The sequence below is a fragment of the Zootoca vivipara genome, chromosome Z, assembly GCF_963506605.1.
Source record: "Zootoca vivipara chromosome Z, rZooViv1.1, whole genome shotgun sequence".
Classification (NCBI taxonomy): Eukaryota; Metazoa; Chordata; class Lepidosauria; order Squamata; family Lacertidae; genus Zootoca; species Zootoca vivipara.
The window spans coordinates 20,874,536-20,896,402 of record NC_083294.1 but is presented as its reverse complement, the minus strand read 5'-3'; the positions used below and the strand labels follow the sequence as shown (position 1 = coordinate 20,896,402).

Here is a 21,867-nt window from a genome sequence, read left to right as displayed (position 1 = left end):
CCACAGAGGCTTGCTGGAAGACCACTCTGCTAAATAAAGACCTTTTTATTTTGCTTTAACTCTTACAGATTTGCTATTTGGATGCCGCTTTTGCAGAGAAGCTGTTACAGTTTATTTTCAGTCTACTGGCTACTTCATTATGTTGCAATATTTTATGGTATGACAGCCTGAAAATGTGTTTGAAGAGCAGTTTGTAAATCTAAATAAAGACTGAGAAAACTGTAATTATTGCCCATGTTCAGTGAAACTCTTTATGGTTGTTCTTCCTTTGTGCCCTGGACTGTCATCCTGAGATGCTTCTTTGCTCCTGTTTTCAAATCAACACTGCAGTAGCAGTGGCTACTTTGTAGGGAATGTTTGTAGGGAATTATGGGTTCCAAAAGAGAAGAAGCACAATACCTGAGGTACAACTCCTATGGATTTTCTCAGGCTGTCCAAACTGATGTTTCGTATGTTCTGGCCAGAAATGTAAATCTCCCCCTTCTGAGGTTCAAAGAAGCGAAACAATAATCTTACTATTGTGCTCTTCCTTTAAAAAAACAAACGAGAAACAAAGTTAGAACTTGGTTACTTGCTTGGTATATCTTTATCACGATTTTAAAACAATAAATAAATAAATCAATGATGCAGAATTTTGCACATCTGTTTACCCACCCTGACCCACTGCCTCCTACAATGGCCACTTTTCTTCCTGCAGGGACTTCAAAAGACACGCCACTGAGGACTTTCTGCCCCTCAAGGTACTCAAAGTGCACGTTATCAAAGGCGATGGTAGCAGTCTGTGGTGTGATCTGCAGGGGTGGAGCCAGCTCTTTATCCTATTGAAAGAAAAGCGCTGCTTTACACACTGCCCAGAAGGTATTTCAAAGAGCTTAGCAAGCTAAACAATGGATCTAATTCAGTGCAAGCTACAGCCACTGTTGTCTCCCGGGAGGGGGGGGGGAACCTAGCCATTTCAGTCACACAGGTAAGAGTGTCTTCTACCCCCCCCTATTTTTTCTATAAAGCTCAAGAATTTCTGATATAATAGTCTGTCTTCTAGGCAGCGTTCTGCACAATAAATTCTGCATCATTAATTAAGGTGATAAAATAATACTTCAATGCCTGGCATGCACACAAGGTATGACAATGACAAACTATATATGGGGGGGGGGTAAAAGCTCTTTCAGAGACACAGGTTCAAATAAAGCTTCTCCACTAAACATTCTTCCAAAAGAACAAATGCAAGTTCCTCACATGTAGCATTCCTTTTTCAGAAGAAAAATAGCAATCAGACGAAGCAAAAATAATCCCACAAGGTGACTGCATTCATTCTATTATATTTGGCAAAGGTTTTAAGCAGCATTTTATGGGTAGAATCACAGAATCATAGAATTGTAGAGTTGGAAGGGACCCCTGAGGGTCAGTTAGTCCAACCCCTGCAATGCAGGAATCCCAACATGTAATCCCCCGTCCTGTGTGAAATCATACCAGACCTTGCTTAGCTTTGCATAAAGGGCTAACAGTTTTATTGCTGCACAATACTCACTTTAATTTTTGAGTCTACGTTAAGCAGTGTGAACAAGACATTCATGTCTATTAGCGCTTGCCTCGTCTCTCTGTACACCGTTCCCAGAAAGTTAAGGGGCAAAGAAAGTTGGAACAACAGTCCATTCACCATGACCAGATCTCCAACTGTTAAGTTACCTTAATTAAAAAGAAAGAAAGAAGTGGGATTAGAGTATGTTTGCTTGCCAAACATCTACCACACTTTTTAGTCATTTAGTTCTGCTCTTCAACACAAGCTGCAGCAACTTCAAAACAAGTTATAATTTATCCAGTTAATTAATCCTCTACCTTTAAGGTATGAGTGCAAGTTACTTTCTAATCTAAATGGTTATTAAGTTCTCTGCCTTGCTTGGAGGGCAAGGCCTGCATATGACATCAGCTCTGGAAGCCCAGGGATGCTTGTGCGAGATCTTGCAGGAACTCAGATTGCCAGGCAAGATATCGCAAGAGCCTCCCAAAGCAGGTGTAACCCCAAGTGAACCTGGCATAAAAAGAGCTTTAAAGTTTTCCACTCTGCTGGAATTTAACCTGCACAATTTTAAGTAGTCTGCCTTCAACAGCATATGACTGAAACTGCACAAGTTAAATGCACATGTTAAATGTAATCCTACCGTATTGTCTTTGCTTAGGACTTGTCAGCTGATTTCCACCCATGACGAAGAAGTGGATAATTCTTAAAAACTACTTTGTGGTACTGAATGCTAGGTGCTATCTGGGTGATTCTGCCACAAGATTTCCACAACCAACAAACTGACTCTTTTCCAGAATTTTAAGAATCTCTCCAGTCTGATTGTGATAAAGCTAAAAAATAATCCTTTAAAGTAAACCTATTTGAAGAACTGTCTCAAGAGACAGACAGATGTTGTTTGCAAGGAAAGCAAAATTTAAAAGGTCATCCATTATTTTAGTTCACTTGCTTGCAATTAAGGAATTTAGTGCTTCTATTTAGGACTTTATAAAAAAATTAAAATCCAAGCATGCAGTCAACATAAAAAAGACATGAGTTTTAGACACAAACAGGGTACCTGCAACAATTCCTTTGCTAGCCAGTACCATGATGGCTGTTAGCCCAATGCTGAATATAGCACTTTGTCCAAAGTTCAGTAGAGCTAAGGTAGTGGTAGTCTTCAGTGAGGCATTTTCATAGGTCTTCAAATACCCATCATATCGCTGAGCTTCATACTTTTCATTATTGAAATACTAGTAAGTAGGGGGGAGGACAATGTAAGGAGTCTCAGCATTCTTAGGATTGTACTTCATAAATTATTCTTTAATATAGCCCTCCCCAATCTGGTGTTCTTGAGATTGCTTTGGACTACAGCTCCCATCTGTCTCTGTCCATACAGCCGGGCTAGCTGGAGTTGACAGGAGTTGTAATCCAAAGTGTTGACAGGGGGTACCGGGTTGGGGGAGGGCGTTTTAGTACATAACTAGCTAAACACTCTATAAAGCAGTTTACTGCTGCTTACCTTCCAGCTCTGGACGCATCAAATGTCATGCCTGCCTGTCTCCTGTTCTTGGTGGCCGACAGCTACTCAGTTACAGCTGCTACTGCCCTGCACCCATGACATTTTAAATTTATTCTAATACTATTCACAATATTATCCCCTTTCCTCCTCAAGGGATCCTCCCCCAACCTACCATAATATTATTGCCACAACAATCCTAAGAGGCAAGATTAGGCTGTGGGACAGCAACTGCCCAGTGCTACTCAGTGAGCTTCATGCCTAAGTGGAGATTTGAACCTGGTCCTACGTTTGACTCTCTCACAACTACACCACATATACCATGGAAAAAGCGTGTTTTGAAAAGCAAATCAAGAGGGACAAGGCCAAATACGCAGGATAATCTTTTTTTATGTAACTGAAAAATGGTAAGCAAACCCAGATAACCAACAGGTGTATAAAACTACATTTCTCCACAAAAATGTCATTTTGCTTGAAGATTACAGCATAAAGGTAGAGAATACTCAAAGACAAAATATATGAAAATTCTGGAGAACTACATAAGCTGGGGTTAATTTTGCAAGTCATTATTAATAGAAGGAAGCAGATACAAGTTCCTTTTGAGTAAAATCAAGATACAGTGGTGCCTCGCTTTACGAATGCCTCACACAACGAAAAACTCGCTAGAAGAGTTTTGCGTTGCGCGAGGCATAGAAAGTGGCAAAGGAATATCAGCTGTCAGCGCGGGAAGCTGACAGCTAATCTTCCTTTGCTAGGGAGGATGGAGCCGAAATGCGGCGGTGCGGCGGCTGACCCTGCCTGTCTTCCCCTTGGCTCGGGGAAGACAGGCAGGGGCAAGCAGCGCCCGCTGCGATTCGGCTCCGTCCCCCGCCGCCGCCTCTCGCCTGCCTCCCCTGAGGTCTCCGAAGTTGCGCTCCGTGCCTGAGGTGCGGGGCGAGAGGAGGCGGCGGGGGAAGACCTTCTCCCACTGCCGCCTCTCGCCTGCCTCCCCCAACACGGAACGCAACTTCGGAGGTCTCAGAAGTTGTGCTCCGTGCCGGGGGTGCGGGGCGAGAGGTGGCGGCGGCGGAAGACCTTCTCCTGCCGCCTCTCGCCTGCCTCCCTTCCTCTTGGCTTCGGACCTTCTCCGAAGCCCCGTTGCATGCCGCTGCCAGTCCCCCAGAGCCTATAGGTACGTATTGATTAAGTTTCAATGCATTCCTATGGGAAACTGGGACTCGCTAGACGAAAAATTCGTTACACGAATTGACCCGTGGAACGAATTAATTTCGTCTAGCGAGGCACCACTGTATATAAATGGATAATAAAGTCTATCCTACTTAATAACAATATGAAAAGTTAAAAATGTTAATGGCTCACCTTCACAGTTTCATAATTCAGCAGCGAGTCAATTGCAGCGTTACCTGCATCATTATCTGCTTTATTCATTTCTATCCTAAATTTAGTTCTGCAAGACAAAAGGTTTGCATATAGATTTGTTCTCACCACAGCTCTATAAACCAGCTAATCCTAACCAGTTAGGGAAAATGCCTTACCTCCATTGTGTAACTCCTATTGTGAATACTGCGTATGCTCCTAATGTCCCCAAGGTTACTAGTGCAAACTCTGCGCCACATTTATAATACTGAACAAGGAAAGAGAAAGAAGGGAAAATGTCAGTAATGGTTTTCTATTATTTTGGTTACAATGCTGACAGAGACAAATCTGTTTTGACAAGACATGCCATGAAGTAAAAGGGAAATGATTCTGTAAAGATAAACCAGAAGCACAGTAGGAGGACTGAAAGAAAAACAGTGATATGGGTAATCCATCTCCTTAATACAACACTCTTCCCCATTCTGGTGCCCTCTAGCTGTTCGGGACCACAACTCCCTGTATACTTCCAGTGAACATAGCTATATGATGCTTGGGCTGATAGGAGATGTAAGCCAAAAGATATGGAGGGCACCAGGCATTAGGCTGGGGCAGACAATGTGCTGAACTACATTTGATTGAGGCTGTTGAAAGGTCCAGATGTGCATAGTACAAACTTATGGTCATTTCAGCAGCCCTGCATGTACTCCAATACACACAGATTCACTTTGCACATGAGCTGCTCTATTCAGATTTTTTGCGTCAATGATATGGATGTGTGAAGGGACACACCTAAGCTGTCAACTGAACTCAATGGAAAAGCTGTTTCAGATTCATGTGCTTTGTAGGAACATGTTGGAACAGACTCCTATGAGAGGGTGGACTTTCCTTCCCTGAAGGTTTTTAAGCAGAGGCTAGATGGCCACCTGTTATGTGTGATCTAGTTGAGATTCCTGCATTGCAGGGGAGTGGACTAGATGACCCTCAGGGTCCCTTCCAACTCTACAACTCTGTGAATGAAATTGTTGGTTCATTATATTACACCTGATTTCTAGGGAATGCACTGTGTACTTTCTCATCTACTGTCTTTATGTTCCAGGTCTGATATATAGCAGAAAAACCTCTAGAGCTATTCAGGTAAAAGTGTGGCCATCTGAAAGAGAGTCGTTTTGCATGAGAAACTTTGGCCTGGTCCTCTACACAAAGACTGTACATCAGGAGGTGCCCCAGCTTTGTCCTGACTGAGGTTCCAATTTGGCCAACAGGACTGTCTTTCCCAAATTATGCCTAACTATCTCAATACCCAATGCTTGCCTATTTAGTGCTTATCACATTCAAATGATCAACAAAGTTGCTGTTATAATAGAGCATCACTGTATGTACATCAATAAAAATGACAATTACTGTTGCTTCTGGTAAGTAATACATACCAAAATTCCACTAACGAGTGCCACCTCGAACAAGGTGGGACCCAAATTGAATACTATGGCACTGAGCACAAAGCTGATGCCTCTTGTTCCTCTGTCAATGGCTTTCGATAATGCTCCAGTCTGCCGGCTCAGGTGGAAACTCAAGTCCAGGTTGTGCAGGTGGAGGAATACATTCTTTGCTATCCTTCGGATGGAGTTTTGGGCTACTTTTCCAAATACAGCATTTCTAGCCTCATTAAATAAAGCAGACCCAGCTCGTGAGATGCCATCTGGTTTAAACAAAAAAACCATTAAGATGCATATATTGCTGCTCCTCAATAAGTCCTTAATAGATGGAACATTTTATTTCACATATTTGCCAGTGTTACTTACTAGATCAAAAGTTCAATCGTTTTAAAATCCATACTTCATTTGCAGACTTTAACAAGCCCAAAGAATGAATTGCTATTATGGTAGATTACTGCTATAATCATTGTTTTAGTATTGAACTGGTATTAAATAAATAAATAAGTAAGTAACAAGTTACAGGAACTGGTTGTGAACAAAGTAGGGAAAAACTTCCAGATGCTTAGCAGAGTTAGCAATGAAAAGGTCACGTTCGTTAATGTTCCAAAACCTTCCCAAAGAAAGTCAGCACCTGTCAACAGATTAAAGCATCACACTTACATCCAATCAGAACAGCTGTTGCCATGGTTGCCACAGTATTTGGTGCATCATTCAGGTTCAGAACATTTCCAGACATCTGGTTGAGGTTGTCTACTGCATATTTAAACATGAAGGGAACGACTATATTCATGGCCTAAAAAGCACAAAACGCAGCAATTATGCAAGATGTACTAAAATGTTTATTTATAAAGTATAAATATTTCCCCTGAATTAGCTACAATTATGGTATTTTGCTATTAACTACTTAGAAGGATGGCTCTACAAATTTCAGGGGTATGAGCACTGCAATAAGAGGTCTGCAACCCCAAAGCAGAAAAGCTACCTTCCCACTGGCTCGTTATAAAAATCAGTTTTCATCTCAACTAAACAGTTCATTGAGAATGTGCTTCAGTTCATTTGGGGGGCTCATTAAAGTGATGGCAAGACTGGGAAACACAAAGCAGAAAGACTCAGCATATATTTATAGGGCCATTAAGCTATGAAGAGTTATCAGAGGCAGTCAGAGCATTTCAGCTGGAAATATTTATAGAGTACAATGCAATTGCCTATCTTGACAGGATAACATTGGGCAGGCTGGACAGAAATCCAAGCACTTCTGTCTCCAACCTCAGGAGTACATAAATGAGATTCATTCAAGAAAATTGCACACAAGGAGGATCTAGATGCTTCATTATAGAAGATGTGCCTAAAGTTGAGTTATCTGAGCAGTTTTATCTGCAAAGCTGTCACAGTGTGCATAGCCCAGCACACAGAACAGCTCAATGCATTATTGTGTAATGTCATAATGTGATGAGCAATGTCTTATTTCTGTTGCAGCTAAAGGTACAAGGTGACAAATGCTTGCAGTTTATTAAAAACATCACCCATGGTGGCTCTATCCAAATTTGAATCAAGCAATTTGTTGGCTCCATCATGCAAAGGAATGAAAATTACTATGCCTCTCTACCTCCCACCCAAATTCTTGCTTGCAGTTGCAGGAACATGGCTGCATCTGACTGAATTTTGACTATGGCTGACACTATTTACTACAAGGCTAGAAAATGGTCTTCCTTAAGGTCACAGTTCCTCTTCTATTATATTATGACACCTACTCCTCATAGAATCATGATTCTATGATTCTATGATTCTACTCCTCAGTCATTATATTGTGCACAAGGATACACCACTTGCCTGAATGATTTGTGCGGGTTTATCAATACCAACAGTTTATAAACTGTTTTTACCAATGACTTATTTTGCTCAATATCAAATCCTATATTCCAGGTTGGTTTGCTTTCAACGAACAGCAAGAGAGGAATACAAGATGGACCTCCGGTAAAATGGCATTGCAAAGTTGTGGAGCCATAATTGAAAAGGGCCTAAACATAGTAAATATTATTTTAACATCAGAAAAGAATGGAACATGGAGCATAGCTTCCTTAGTAGATCTCACTGCTTCTAATGACAGGGTTATTGTCCTCTCCTCTCTCTACTCCTCCTCACCCCTTGAAACTGCGTCCCATCTGCTCCACTGCTTTGCAACCATTTGGCATGAATCAGGTGTCCCACACCACTGCTGCCTGAAGTCTAGTTCTGCCTTTAGGCACTAATCTAAATAAGAATTATGCAAACCCCTGAAGAATTCACAGACTTGAGATTCCATGACTGCAAATCACAGTCAATAGGGAACAAACAAAACTGGTTGTTATGGCTGGAAAATAATTTCACAGATACAAAGCTCCAAAGAATTGAGGGTGTGTTAAATAGATTTTAAAGCTTTAAGGAAAGACACTGCTCTGGAATGTTAATTTCAAAATATGCCCTTCAGATAAACAAAAACACAAGTTGACCAACTCCCTTTGGTGTTACTTGCCTAGAAACTCAATTTTCAGCCATCCTTTTAGTTTTAATAACCACAATGCTGCTCCATCTGTGTTACATTGTGATGACCATCATTTAGAGGACATAACACAGCTTTTCCTAGGGGAGCCTATTCAGTAGAAATGAAATTTATTCTAATGCAGATTGCCTTGATTTGCTGCAGATTCCCTTGAAGTCCCTCTGCAGCCATTCTACTTTTCAAAAGCAGGCTACATGGTATGATTTGAGCTACACTTGGAATAGCTGAAGTTCTATTTCTAAAGCTAAGAGGCTGTAGCCTCCTTCAAGCCTCTATCTCAACCTGCAATTAAATTAATTGGCACCACTCTATGGCTTTGCAAGAGAATTTCTCCACCCTCCAATATAGCCCTAAGTATTTAAGTGAAGTTTAAAAATGGTCTCTCTCAATCCCAGAGGGTAAAAACATGAATCAGAACAAGGCAGCATGTTATTAAATCTCATTCACAACCAGTTTTGTGTTCTCATCATCTTCTCCCCACCAGTCCTGTTCAAAACAAAATTGCTAGTTCCACCATCTCTTACCCTCAGAGTGAAAGATTAGATCAGACTTCCACAACCTGGTGCCCTCCAGATGTTTTGGAATACAACTCTCCAGCCAGCATAGAGAGAGCATCAGATTGGGGAAGGATGAATTAGATGCTAAAATAAGTCATGGCTAGATTCTGAGCCATGCTTTGCCTAAAAGTCATTGAATGCACCCAGTGATATTTTTTTTTAATGCTATTTCTTCTTCAAACAGCAATTCTTGACTGCTGCCCAGACCATAATAGAAATTGCTTTTGAAACACCCATGCATTTCCAAAGCAAGTTTGGGAGAAAATATGTTGCTATTCAAGAAATAAAAGAATAAGGCCTCCTCAAGCAAGCCAAAGCAGTGCTGTTCTTTGGACATCAGCTGATGCTTATTTATGGAGACTATCAAGTTTTCTAGAATGTAGCACAATCCTAATGCTCCTATACCGGACCCTAAACAGATACAGAATGCTGTAGTTAAAGTTTTTAGTGCAGATCTTAGAGATAAAGAAAAAAATTATGACATAAATTATCTAGAATTCTAGATAAATAACAGATGAAAAATGAACCTAAACTCTTATCCCTCTGAGGTACTTCAGTGCTTTCATTTCTGGACCACATTAATAAAAATGCAAAATGGCTCACATTCTTCTCATTGCATGCTTGTGGGTAAGCAGTTGCATGGTAATGGCTGCTATATTATTAAAATGTCAAATACTGTTTCTTAGGTACTGCTCTGAAGTAAAGTGAGTACACACATGCAGGTGAAGCATGGAGTCTTTCTGACACTTCTGATACCTTATGAGTTATGATGTGTTATAAAGGTGTCCAGCAGAAGCCTCCATCAGCATATAGCTCTCCTGCAGAAAGTTGCACTTGAGCAACAATTTACATATGACTCAATCATTGTTTGCTACGGGGTACAGGAGAAGTAGGGAGTCCTTTGTATAAGCACCTATATTGTTAGGTGAAAATGAATCACTTGAGTAACAATTTAAATATAATGCTTGATTTTTAGGTATTTTCACCTGCCTGTTCATTCCAGCACAATAGATGCACCCACATTTGTTTTATCCAATGTGGCATCTCTTTCATTTCGGTCTTCACATAAAACACATTGGTATCAATTCAACGAATACCTAGCATGCATGGAGACCCAAGATTTTTAAACCCATTTTCCCAGCAGAATGTTTAAATGTCAAGGAAAGTTTACCATTTGGTTTGCTAGTATCTAGGATGCAGGAGAAGAAGCAGATGGAGCAAACAAATTTTGCAAGTCTAGCTGCATACAAGCATTGGTACATTTGTCTGGGACCTGATGCACTGACACTATGAAGCAAACCTGGCATGTCTTACTGGTACAATGAAGGTGTAATGTTCCCAACCCTTAATGGATTAGGCTGCAGGACTGCCAGCTCCCTCTGCTCTATGCATATGGATCCCACTGTCCATGATCAAGGCAAAGGCAAACAGGGACTTGCTGTTAACTAGGGCCAGAAGTATAAGGACATTACAAGACTTGGTGTAGGGAGAAGAGAAAGAAGAGGCTGGAATACATACACCCAGAGGGCTACTTCTGCATCAGCTGTGGCAACATAAGAGACTGCTCTGAGCTCCTTGAAGGATGGGGCAGGTTGCAAGTGTAACAACTGTACAAATGCAAGTACAGTGGTACCTAGAGTTACAAACACCTCAGGTTACAAATGCCACGGGCCTTATGTTGCCTACCCCTCGGTAAGAGGTACTCACAAAGCAGGAATCATCCATTTTAAGTTCCCATGGCTTTACATATGCACAGCCAGTTCCCCTTCCGAATGTACAATATTAACAGTCAGCAGCAACATAGATACTGTGAAAGATATGCTTGATTCATAAGTAATGGATGTTCAGCCCAAGAGTAAAAGGCCAAAAGTGACTGCAAATGTGACAGGAGGTGACAGCAGCTCATCAAACCCACAAATTTAATCCAGCTGCTATGGATACATACAGCTTGATCCACAACTCAGTTAAAATGAAGGGCTTAAGCCAATTTAGACTACCAGTGTCATCTCTGCTTAATTCTAAGTGCTGCAGTCTTAACTATACTGTGAATTAGGCTGTCACTATAAGAATAAGAATAGAGTTGCACCAGGCAAAAAAGAAAAGAAATAAACCCTCTTGCGCCTAGCAAGCTGGAGCATCAGGACCATATGTCCTAGCTTGTCCACCGATCTGCTGCAGGTCAATGACTCATGGAAGATGGCCATCATTGACCATGAGCTGAAAACACTAAACACTGACATTGCTGTTCTGCAGAAGACCAGAGTTAGTTTGAATGGCAGCCTCTGAGAGAACTACACCATTTCTGGTAAGGGTATCCAAAAGAATAACGTATTACAGTGGTGCCTCACTAGACGAATGCCCTGTAAGACTAATTTTCCACTATACGAATAGGTTTTGCGATCAGAGGTTGCCTCGCAAGACGATGAGTTTTTTTTATGGCCACCGCTTCGTCTTGCGAAGTGTGGCCATAAAAACCTCCGATTGCAAAACCTAAAGGGGCATTCGTCTAGCAAAGGGGAACGAGCTGCAGCACCGGAAGAAGGCAAAGGAAGATCAGCTGAGAAGCGCTGACAGCCGTCAGCGCTTCTCAGCTGATCTTCCTTTGCCTGCTTCCGGCGCTGCAGTTCGTTCCCCTTTGTGTTCCGCTGGTCTCTGCCAGTGAGGGGCAACCGGCAGAGACCAGCGGAACACAATGGGCTGTAGCGCGGGAAGAAGGGGGGGGAGAAGTGGAGGAACTGATCCGTTCCCCCACTACTCCTCCCACCACCACGCCACGGACACCAGGGAGCATCAGACGGGGCTTCGGAGAAGCGCTGCGCCTCTCTGAAGCCCCGTCCGATGTCGGCTTTGTGCCAGGCGGCAGTGGGAGAAGCAGAGGAGCCGCTTCTCCCGCGCCGCCTGGCACACAGCAGCTTGCCTCGGCAGCCGCTGTCTGGCTTCAGGCGGCGGCTGCCGAGGCAAGCCGGCTTTGTGCCAGGCAGCGGCGGGAGAAGCAGCTCCTCTGCTTCTCCCGCAGCAGCCTGGCACACAGCTGCTTCCCTCGGCAGCTGCCGTCTGAAGCCAGGCGGCAGCTGCCGAGGGAAGCGAAACCCCCGCTGCTAACTGCCTTTGGCTGGGGTCTGGTGGCGATAGCGGCAAGAAGGGGTCCTCCCCTTCTTGCCGCTGTCGTCAAGCCAGACCCCAAGCAGAAGGCAGTCTGCAGCGGGGTTTTTTTGTCGTTTGCCTCCCCCTTGGGAGGTGCCGCTGCCAGTCCCCCGAGCCGAAGCACAGCGGGTGCAGCACTTGGCTCGGGGGACTGGCAGCGGCAGCAACACTTGCTCTCTTGGCTCGGGGAAGGCAGACAGGCAGGTGGCAGCAGCCCCGGAGCCGAAGCGCAGCGGGCGCTGCTTGCCGGGGCTGTTGCCGCCTGCCTGCCTGCCTTCCCCGAGCCAAGCGAGCAAGCGCCGCCGCCGCCAGTCCTCCAGAGCCCATAGGAACCCATTGAATTAAGTTTCAATGCATTCCTATGGGAAACCGCAACTCACAAGACGAATTTTTCATAGGACGAATTGACTCCTGGAACGAATTAAATTCATCTTGCGAGGTACCACTGTATGGCAAATGTCTTGGTAGAACTGTGGAAACCTCATTACTGAACAACTACACAAAGTGTACACCACCTACCCATTAGGTCGTGTTGAATTTTACATCTTTAAAAATCCTGATTTGAGGGGTGTTAAAAAGTTGTGGTATGATTAGGTAATTTGAAATCTATTTTGGTTACTTGTAAATATTGAGGTCTTGCTTGGTAAATATCTATGTGAAAAGTTCCTACTTTTTAACATTTTTTTAAAAAATTCTGTCATTTAAACATATAGGTTATTCCCCAATTTTCATGAAAACAGATGTTGATAAGTGCCTAAAATTGATTACAAGATACAGTGGTACCTTGCAAGATGAAAATAATTTGTTCTGTGAGTTGCTTTGTATAGCAAAAAATTCATCTTGTGAAGCATGGTTTAATTTTTTCCTGGTTTACCCGGTCTACCCATTTAGTTAATGCGTTCCTATTCATCTTGTGAAGCGCGGTCATAGGAAACTTCATCTTGCGAGGCGCCTCGCGCAATGCAAAAAGCTTTCATCTTGTGAGTTTTTCATTGCACGAGGCATTTGCCTTGTGGGGTACCAGTGTATTGTAGTTCTCTTATATATGTATTGTAGTTATCTGTAATATTAATATTAATTTTATACAACAGTATATGATATCTTTTTTGCTTTATACCACCAGTCCACCCACTTAGGTCGTTGAGATTTCAAAGCCGAAATGCTCTGACAAGTAGATTTATCGTCTATCCGAGATAGACAGAATGGGGTGGCATGAGGATATCTAACCAGCCCTAGCAATTGTCTTCTGTGTTACATTGGAGACTAGGGGCTGGGGTCTTGCTTGAATATGTTACAGAGCATCTCTGGTACCAGAACAATTGTGTGATCATCAAAGGAGCTGGGATCCTCACCCACCAACACCATTTTATTATACTATACTATCTATCTATATCTAGATCTAGATCTAGATCTCTATCTACACACACACTATATTCAGCAAAGAATTGTGTCCCTTTGTTGCTCACTCCCACCCTTTGCAAACAGAATTTTATTCCCATGAAGGAGAAAAGCATGTTTTCTTTGAAGAATAGCTATGATGATAATGAAGTCTATGCAGAGGACTGGATAAACTACTTGGAGGTGTTAAAAATACACTGTAAAGTAGAGCTACCAAAGTTCAGTCGAGTGACGGTCTTTCCTTTTTGGATAAATTGGGGGTGAAAAAACAGCATTCTGATAGTGTGGGATTCAGGCTGTTGGGCAGGCACCCAATCTTAAGAGAAGGATTGCCACATTTTAAGAAAGACAAGATTTTAGTTCCTTCAATAGTAGCATGGATAATAAGCATTGGTAACCCTTCTATCACAGTGATGGAAGGATGGAAATACTATATATTCTCCTGCTTCAGAACCATTAAATGAACAGAAGTCTTGACCTGCATGGAATATGGTTTCTCTAAGTCTGACACCATCTTTGTGAGAATCAAGAGCAGGCCTTTAGATTCTACAGGAATCAAATTTTAACAGTGTACACTTATTTTGAAGAGCATGTCAGTGGCTCTCCTGCTCAGATGTGGGCCCTCAGCAGATACATGATCATGTGACACCAGCCCTTGAAGTTGTTCATTTATTATTCTTTTTTTACTATAATAGGACGTTATAAGATAAAGTAATGATATGTTGTTACAGCTGGAAACAAAATTTCTTTATATTTTCGCTTGTATAAAATGATTATAAAACTTTAACTTTGCTTCAAAATGCGAGTTTTTGGCTTCTTCTTTTTTTAGTGTATTTCAAACAGATCTCGATTTACCAAGCTAAACATCAACCAATCATAAAAATAATTGCAGATTTGGATTCCTCATGTGCAATAACATATTTTTAGAACCCTTCATTGAGCAAATTCGCAAAAAAAAGTCTTAAATGACACGCCCTACTACCCATCCCTTTCCCCCTGCCATTATATCCATGGCTGTTGCTACTCCAATGAAGTTTTTATTCCTTGTTCGAAAGCACTGTATACTGGTACTTAAGCATATAGTAATATTTTAATTAAAAAGGCTTAGTGGATAGCCCCTAAATCCTTATCCTGATGAAATAGATCCCCACATCCTCCCAGCCCTAAGGAAAAGCAGCCCATTCCAATTCTAGCAGCACACACTCTGATGAAGGGGATTTCTTTTTCAAGATGGCAGTTCTCCACACTTGCACTGGAGCACATGGTGATCTTTAAAATAAAAATAAAAATGAAGAATAAACTGATATATCTCTCCCCCCCAATCCCATTTTAGAAAAGCCTCTTTACTACAGAAGTGATAAGGGCCCAATAAGTCTGGGGTGGGTGTGTAGAATTGGGCAGGTAAAAAAAAGGGGGGAGAGGTCTGATTATACAAACCTGCCTATTTTTGCTGGTCTTTGACCGTATTAAAGTTTACTACTACTTACTACCAAACCTGCCTATCATGTAAAAAAACAATCCCAAGAAAATTGTGCTACATCAGTTCATGTTGAAAAGTCCTGTCCTATTATTGCAATAAGGTAAAGGTAAAGGGGCCCCTGACCATCAGGTCCAGTCGTGTCCGACTCTGGGGTTGCGGCGCTCATCTCGCTCTATAGGCCAAGAGAGCCGGCGTTTGTCCGCAGACAGCTTCCGGGTCATGTGGCCAGCATGACAAAGCTGCTTCTGGAGAACCAGAGCAGCGCACGGAAACGCCGTTTACCTTCCTGCCGGAGCGGTCCCTATTTATCTACTTGCACTTTGATGTGCTTTCGAACTGCTAGGTGGGCAGGAGCTGGGACCGAACAACGGGAGCTCACCCCGTTGCAGGGATTCGAACCGCCAACCTTCTGATCAGCAAGCCCTAGACTCTGTGATGTAACTCACAGCGCCACCTGGGTCCCATTATTGCAACAGAAACCCTTAAAATTGTTTTAAATATTATGGGGGCATGAGAGCTCGGCTGCGCCTTAAGGTGACTCCTCCGCTCACCGGTAAGCTCTCTTTGAGAGCCCCGAGTCAAAGCGGAGTTGCAGTCACGGGCGCCATTTTCAAGCAAATCGCTACCCTCACAGAGCGAAGCTCCCAGCCGGCAGTGGAGAGCAGTGGATTTTTATTTTTTTTTAAGGATTCGGAAAACATTGGACACCGTGAGTAACACAAAGAATTAAAAAAATATATATTGAAAGAATTGGCCACGAGAGATTTAAAATAGGAAGTCGGTCTCCCCCATTGAGAGAACAGCAACGCAGTTAACAGCCAGAGAGTTTGACAGGACTTTGACAGCTTCCAAGGATTGGTTTTAAAACCTTCCCCCTGAGGCAGGGTAAAGGGGAGAAGGATTGATGACATTAAAATCCCTGTAAAATTTCTAATTTGGACTGGGGGAAGCCCCCCTTGGAACTGGAGTCAGGTCCCTGGAGGGATCAGCCAGCCGCCATTATGACATCACAAAAGAAAGGAATCTGTTTACCTCTTTGAGGCTGAGAACTGTTAATTTTGAAGAGAGAGCAAATATAAGGCTGTGTATAGTATATCAACAATGATCCCAGTTGAGGCCAACCGTGGTTCGCTAAACTGCAGCAAAGGCAGGCAAAGTTTGTGCACCAGAATGCAGAAGCCAGAGGGATGGAGCATCCAGTCCTGCTTTACAATGGTTAGGCAAATGCATGGGGATTTAGCCCATTAATGGAAAAGTACTGCAGGCACTCAAGGCCTGTCACAAAGACTGTGATGAAATGCAGAGGCTGAGACATTTAAGAGTTCTTTAAAAGTGTTTTTTAAAATGCTCACAAAATCCAAATGAACTGATTTAAACCCGTCTCTCTCTCTTTCCCGGTTTCTGCACTTATTGTAAAGGCTTTGCACCCTGTTTCAAATTGATGAAAAAGCTCTTACCTTTGCACCTGCTAAAAATCCTAGTGATATGGCAACTCTGGCACGTAGGTCAGGCCTATCTTTGGGCCATACGTAGGAAAGCATTGCTTTGATTATTTTTCCACCTTGTAATTCTTTCATCTGAAAAGAGAAAACATTATGTTGCAGAAGACAACTCAAATGATGGTTGCAAAATCTCAACCCAGAGATATACTTCCCTTCTTCAAATGGATATTCAGAATAGACGGGAATTCAGTACAGTAATGTCACACACTTAATACTAAGAAAATTGTTCTAGGTGGCTTAATACTGTAGTGTGCAAAATGTCATCACTCCTTTTTAGCAGAATGGCTCTGAAGTTGGGTAATCATGCATTATGAGGCCGTTTAACAGCCAACTGAAGTGCTATAGTATAGCTTCTGTGTTATTCCATATTTTAAAGCTCAAACCAATCAATCACAGCTCATTTCTTACTTTCAGAGCCTTTCTAAAGCCAGGTAAATCTGAAAGATAGCCAAGATTTTTTATGTTCAAGTATAAAAGCCAAAAACAACTTTCTATTTGTATTCCCAAGCTAATGCTATATGTCATAAAATTGTGCATCATTTCAAACCCTTGCTATATATATTCCTATACCATAAAATCATCTATAGCAACAATGAGCAGTAGGGACCAGTACAGATGTAACACTAGCTGCCCAGTAACCAGGCTTTAGGGATCAGGCTACAGAATCATATGCTACTCCCTCATATTGCACATAAAGTAAGGGGCATTCCAAAACTAACTTTTAGACTCTAGGATTATTCCTGGGTTCTGAAAGCTATTCAAATGTTTCAGGTTTGTATAAACAAAAAATTAATATTTAGACATTAGACATTAAAATCAAGGATCAGAAATAATTTGGGAGATGAGGTGGGATCAGGCATCAGCAGAGTAGATAGCTGCTCAGGTGCCCAGTACAGCACACACATCCTGCAGCCAGGGGCGGGGAGAGCTGCATAGTGCCTCTCTGCTGCCTCCCCCTCAGCCATAGGGTGGCTGAGGGAGAGGTGGAGGGCAGACACAAGTTCCACGCTGCTGTTTGAGGCAGCACAGAGCCTGCAGGAGCCCAAGGCACAACGTCACTCCCAGGAGAGACGAGTGGCTTGGGCACACTGCAGGCCCCTGCGGTGTGGCAGCCAGTGTGGCATTCCATGTTTCGTTATGTTTCTTGACTGAACTAAAAAGTTTCAAGAGTCCAATTTATTTATTTATTAACTCATATTTTTGTCACCCCCCTCAGTGATGACACCTGGAGCGGCCCGCACCCACCGCATCCCCCTTACTCAGCCACTGTCAGGCATGTAACCTAATCCTGATCTCTTAATCAGTGTTACTGGCCAGCTAGCATTATAGAATCATAGAATTGTAGAGTTAGAAGGGTCTTCAAACGTTGATGTTTATAGATGCAGAGAAAGCATTTGATAATGTTTCTTGGGACTTCATGGAGAGGGTGATGGAGCAAATGGGTTTTGGAGTAAATTTTAGTAGGGGGATACGAGCTGTTTACTCAAAGCAGAATGCAAAAATAATTGTAAATCAGGTAATGACAAATAAATGTAATAAACAAAAAGGAACCAGACAAGGCTGCCCATTATCACCATTATTGTTTATTCTGGTCCTGGAAGTATTGACTAGAAATATAAGAGAAGATAAAGAAATAGTAGGAATAAAAGTAAAGAAGAGTGAACATAAACTGAAGGCCTTTGCAGACAATTTGGTAATCACTGTAGAAGATCCAAAAAGTTATCTCCCTAAAGTAATTGATAAAATTCAAGAGTTTGGGCAAGTGGCAGGATTTAAATTAAATAAAGGTAAGACCAAGTTGTTATTATAAAACCTTAAAGAACAGGAAAAGAAAGAAATAACAGAAAGGATAGGAATAGAAGTTCATAAAAAGTAAAGTATCTGGGTATATGGTTAACAGCAAAAAAAACATTAACATATATAAAGATTATTATGAAAATTTTTGGCTAGAAGTTAAAAAAAATCTTGAAATATGGAATAGGATGAGTCCCTTTTAGGAAGGATTGCAGCAATAAAAATGAATGTACTCCCAAGAATGTTATTTTTCTTTCAGACAATACCAATAATAGTAGGGAATGCATGCTTTAAAGAATGGCAAAAAGAAATCTCAAGATTTATCTGGAATGGGAAAAAATCATGGATAAAAATAAGATACTTACAGATGTGAAAGAGAGAGGTGATTTCTCACTTCCAGATTTAAAACTGTATTATGGAGCTGCAACCCTAATATGGATCCGGGATTGGATCAAACTTGACAAAGAAGAGATAACAGACATGGAAGGAAATGATAACAAGGTTTGGATGGCATGCCTATCTATGGTAAGGGAAAACAAAAATTCACAAAGGATTCCACAATCATAAAATAAGGAGAGTGTTGTTTAAGGTGTGGGACAAATTCAAAGATCTATTAGAACCTAAGACACCTTGGTGGTTATCACCTATTGAGGCACTATCATTAAAAACATTGGGGGGAAAGGGAGAATGACCAACATATAGAGAACTGCTAGTAATAATAATAATAATAATAATAATAATAATAATAATAATAATTTATTATTTATACCTGCCCATCTGGCTGGGCTTTCCCAGCCACTCTGGGTGGCTTCCAACGGAAAAATGAAATAAAATGAAATAAACAGGGCTGCCTTCAGATGTCTTCTAAAAATCTGGTAGCTGTTTTTCTCTTTGACATCTGATGGGAGGGCATTCCACAGGGCGGGCACCACTACCGAAAAGGCCCTCTGCCTGGTTCCCTGCAACTTGGCTTCTCGCAACAAGGGAACCGCCAGAAGGCCCTCGGTACTGGACCTCAGTGTCCGGGCAGAACGATGCGGGTGGAGATGCCCCTTCAGGTATACTGGACTGAGGCCATTTAGAGCTTTAAAGGTCAGCACCTTTAGAACAAGAAGGGAAGTTAAAATTGAAAGAATATGATTAAATAAAAGAACATCTTCAAAGTTGGTTACATCATAGGCAGCTAAAAGATATCTTCAAAGAGGATAACAATAAAGGCTTTTTATACATGGTTTCCAAATTCCAAAAGGAAGTAATAGAAGAGAACACAAAACTACTAAAGAAGATGTATAATATCCTTTTGGAATGAGAAACAAAAGATGAGGAAGTAAAAGCAGTTATGATTAAATGGGCGCAAGATATAGGTCACAATATACAATTCAAAGATTAGATAAAACTTTGGAAAGTAAATTTGAAATTCACGGACTGTATATTGTTAAAAGAAAATTATATGAAGATGATGTATTGTATAGATGGTATATTTCACCGGTGAAATTGCCCAAAATATATAAAAATGAACAGAATGTTGGAGGTGTAAAGAGGTTGAAGGGACCTTTTACCATATGTGGTGGGATTGCAAAAGTGTTAAGGTATACTAGGAAATGATATACAATGAATTTAAAAAATGTTTAAAATAACATTTGTTAAGCAGCCAGAAGCCTTCCTGTTGGGTATTTTAGGACAAGATATGCCAAAAGAGAAAATGACATTATTCATGTATGCTATGATGGCGGCAAGAATATTGATAGCACAGAACTGGAAGACTGGAGAAATTCCAACAAAAGAACAATGGCAAGAAAACTGATGAATTATGCGGAGTTGGCAAAGCTGACAGACAGACTTTGGGAAAAGGACAATAGGGATTTTGAAAAAGAGTGGGAACCCTTTATATTATATTTGCAGAAACAAAGAAAGAATATTGACTTGATGGTAGGATTTAAATAAACATTCACAATTTTATGGATAGGGAACAAAGAATGCAATAAAAGGAAAAATATGGTATTTGTAGAAAATAGCAGAATATAATAATGAGGATAATAAATCAGAAATGGAAGTTGAGGGAAGTCCAAAGGGAGGGAGGGGGAGACGTTATGTAAACTGTATGTTATACAGTAAGTATATTTGTAACAAGAAAAAAGAAAATTAATTAAAAAGGGGGAAAGGGTTTTCAAGGGACATGTAGTCCAAGCATCTGCATTGCAAGTGTCCCAGCTAAATAATTCCTGACAGAATACAGTAGGACTAGTCCAAAGACAGCAATTAAAAGCCAGACTGTCCAGATGAACCTCTGGGCAGGTTATGTCTGTACTACTACCAAATCATAGCTAGAAACCACAATCAGGTTTTCAAACTGAACCTTGGACTGACCAGGGCCGTCCCTAGGCCCGGGCTGGGTGGCGCAAGGCGCCAGGGCGCCTGGCCATCAGGGGCATGGAAGGGGCGCCGAACACTGGTGTCTGCCTCCGGGCGCCTCTGATGTTGAGCGGCTTCAGGCCGCTCTCCAGAGGTGCACGGGCTGCGCTGGCCTAGGGCTGCCTGAACAGCTGAGAGGCGCAGCGTGGCGACCCCAGGCTCGCGCTCCCTGCGCGCCTCTGGAGCTTCGCGCGGGGAGCGGGAGCCTGGGGCCACCCCCTCCGCGCCTCTCAGCTCCCCGCACGCCCCTCCTGCCCGCCTCATTCACGGGGGGCACCGGAGGGATCTTGGCACCAGGGCGCCAGATATGGTTAAGACAGCCATATCATTTATTAAAGTAAATGAATAAAATGCAGATATAGAAGCAAAAAAAAATTCATATTCCTTTTCTGTTGCTGTTTTCTCCCATAACCCACCCTGCCCCCACCAAGTGTTAAGATACACTTAAAATTGTTGACAATCTAAAGTATTTGAGAGCAGAAACCATTATAAGTACCTTTCACACATCCTTCAGAGGGTACATATTCTCTGCTGACAACTTATAGGCCTCAAGTTGGTAAAAAATAAATTTCTGCTTATCCCTCACTCTAAAGAGAAGAGCAATAGCATACACAGAAATCCTTCCCTTTTAGGTAGACACAACCTCAGATTTTAAAGCAGGGAGAAGAGATGTTTGAGCACCATTAATAGTTTGGAAGGAAATGGAAACATCTAGTTAATATGACAGCTACTTGTTCAAATTAGATATTGCTACTAGCTCATCACAGAGGAATGTTGTTTGAAAGAACCAGGAGGAAACAAAGTGACAAACCTAAGGAACTGAACCTGATTGGTTACAAGGCAACAGAAAACACAGAAAGCAGTTGCAAAGCAGAAAGTGGATTGCCATGAACTATTAAAAAGGGCAAAGGGAAGATCAAGGTAAAGAAGGTGCAAAAAAATTATTTACAGCAAAGGTCCAGATTTACTAATCAGAATACAGAATTGAATTAAATGCAAGTGTAAAAACAATTAAAAAGATACATGAATCTTTTACAAGTGGCTTCCACATAAAACAATCTTTTAACCAGGGTTATGCTTTATCTCATGCATTCTTGTGTCCAAATTGTGGCTTCACATCATGGTTTGTTGCCACGTAACAAACCATTGTTAGCCTGCTGGGCTAAGTTTGGATGTTCAAGCAAATCACACTATAGCCAAAGAAACCATAGCTTAACATTACATAAGCACCAGACCAG

General features: G+C 41.8%; 1 protein-coding gene across 2 annotated transcripts in view; it reads right to left on the bottom strand.

Moving 5' to 3' along the window:
- ABCB7 (ATP binding cassette subfamily B member 7) overlaps positions 1-21,867 on the bottom strand; it is a 47,193-nt gene that overhangs the window by 11,906 nt on the left and 13,420 nt on the right. For both annotated transcript variants that reach the window (XM_035113544.2, XM_035113546.2), the window contains exons 3-11: positions 16,379-16,498; positions 6,464-6,596; positions 5,798-6,066; positions 4,550-4,638; positions 4,374-4,461; positions 2,574-2,748; positions 1,529-1,686; positions 655-818; positions 400-529 (exon numbers count right to left, since the gene is read on the bottom strand). In XM_035113544.2, coding sequence (XP_034969435.1) covers positions 400-529; positions 655-818; positions 1,529-1,686; positions 2,574-2,748; positions 4,374-4,461; positions 4,550-4,638; positions 5,798-6,066; positions 6,464-6,596; positions 16,379-16,498 — 1,326 coding nt within the window. The remainder of the gene's footprint in view (positions 1-399; positions 530-654; positions 819-1,528; positions 1,687-2,573; positions 2,749-4,373; positions 4,462-4,549; positions 4,639-5,797; positions 6,067-6,463; positions 6,597-16,378; positions 16,499-21,867) is intronic.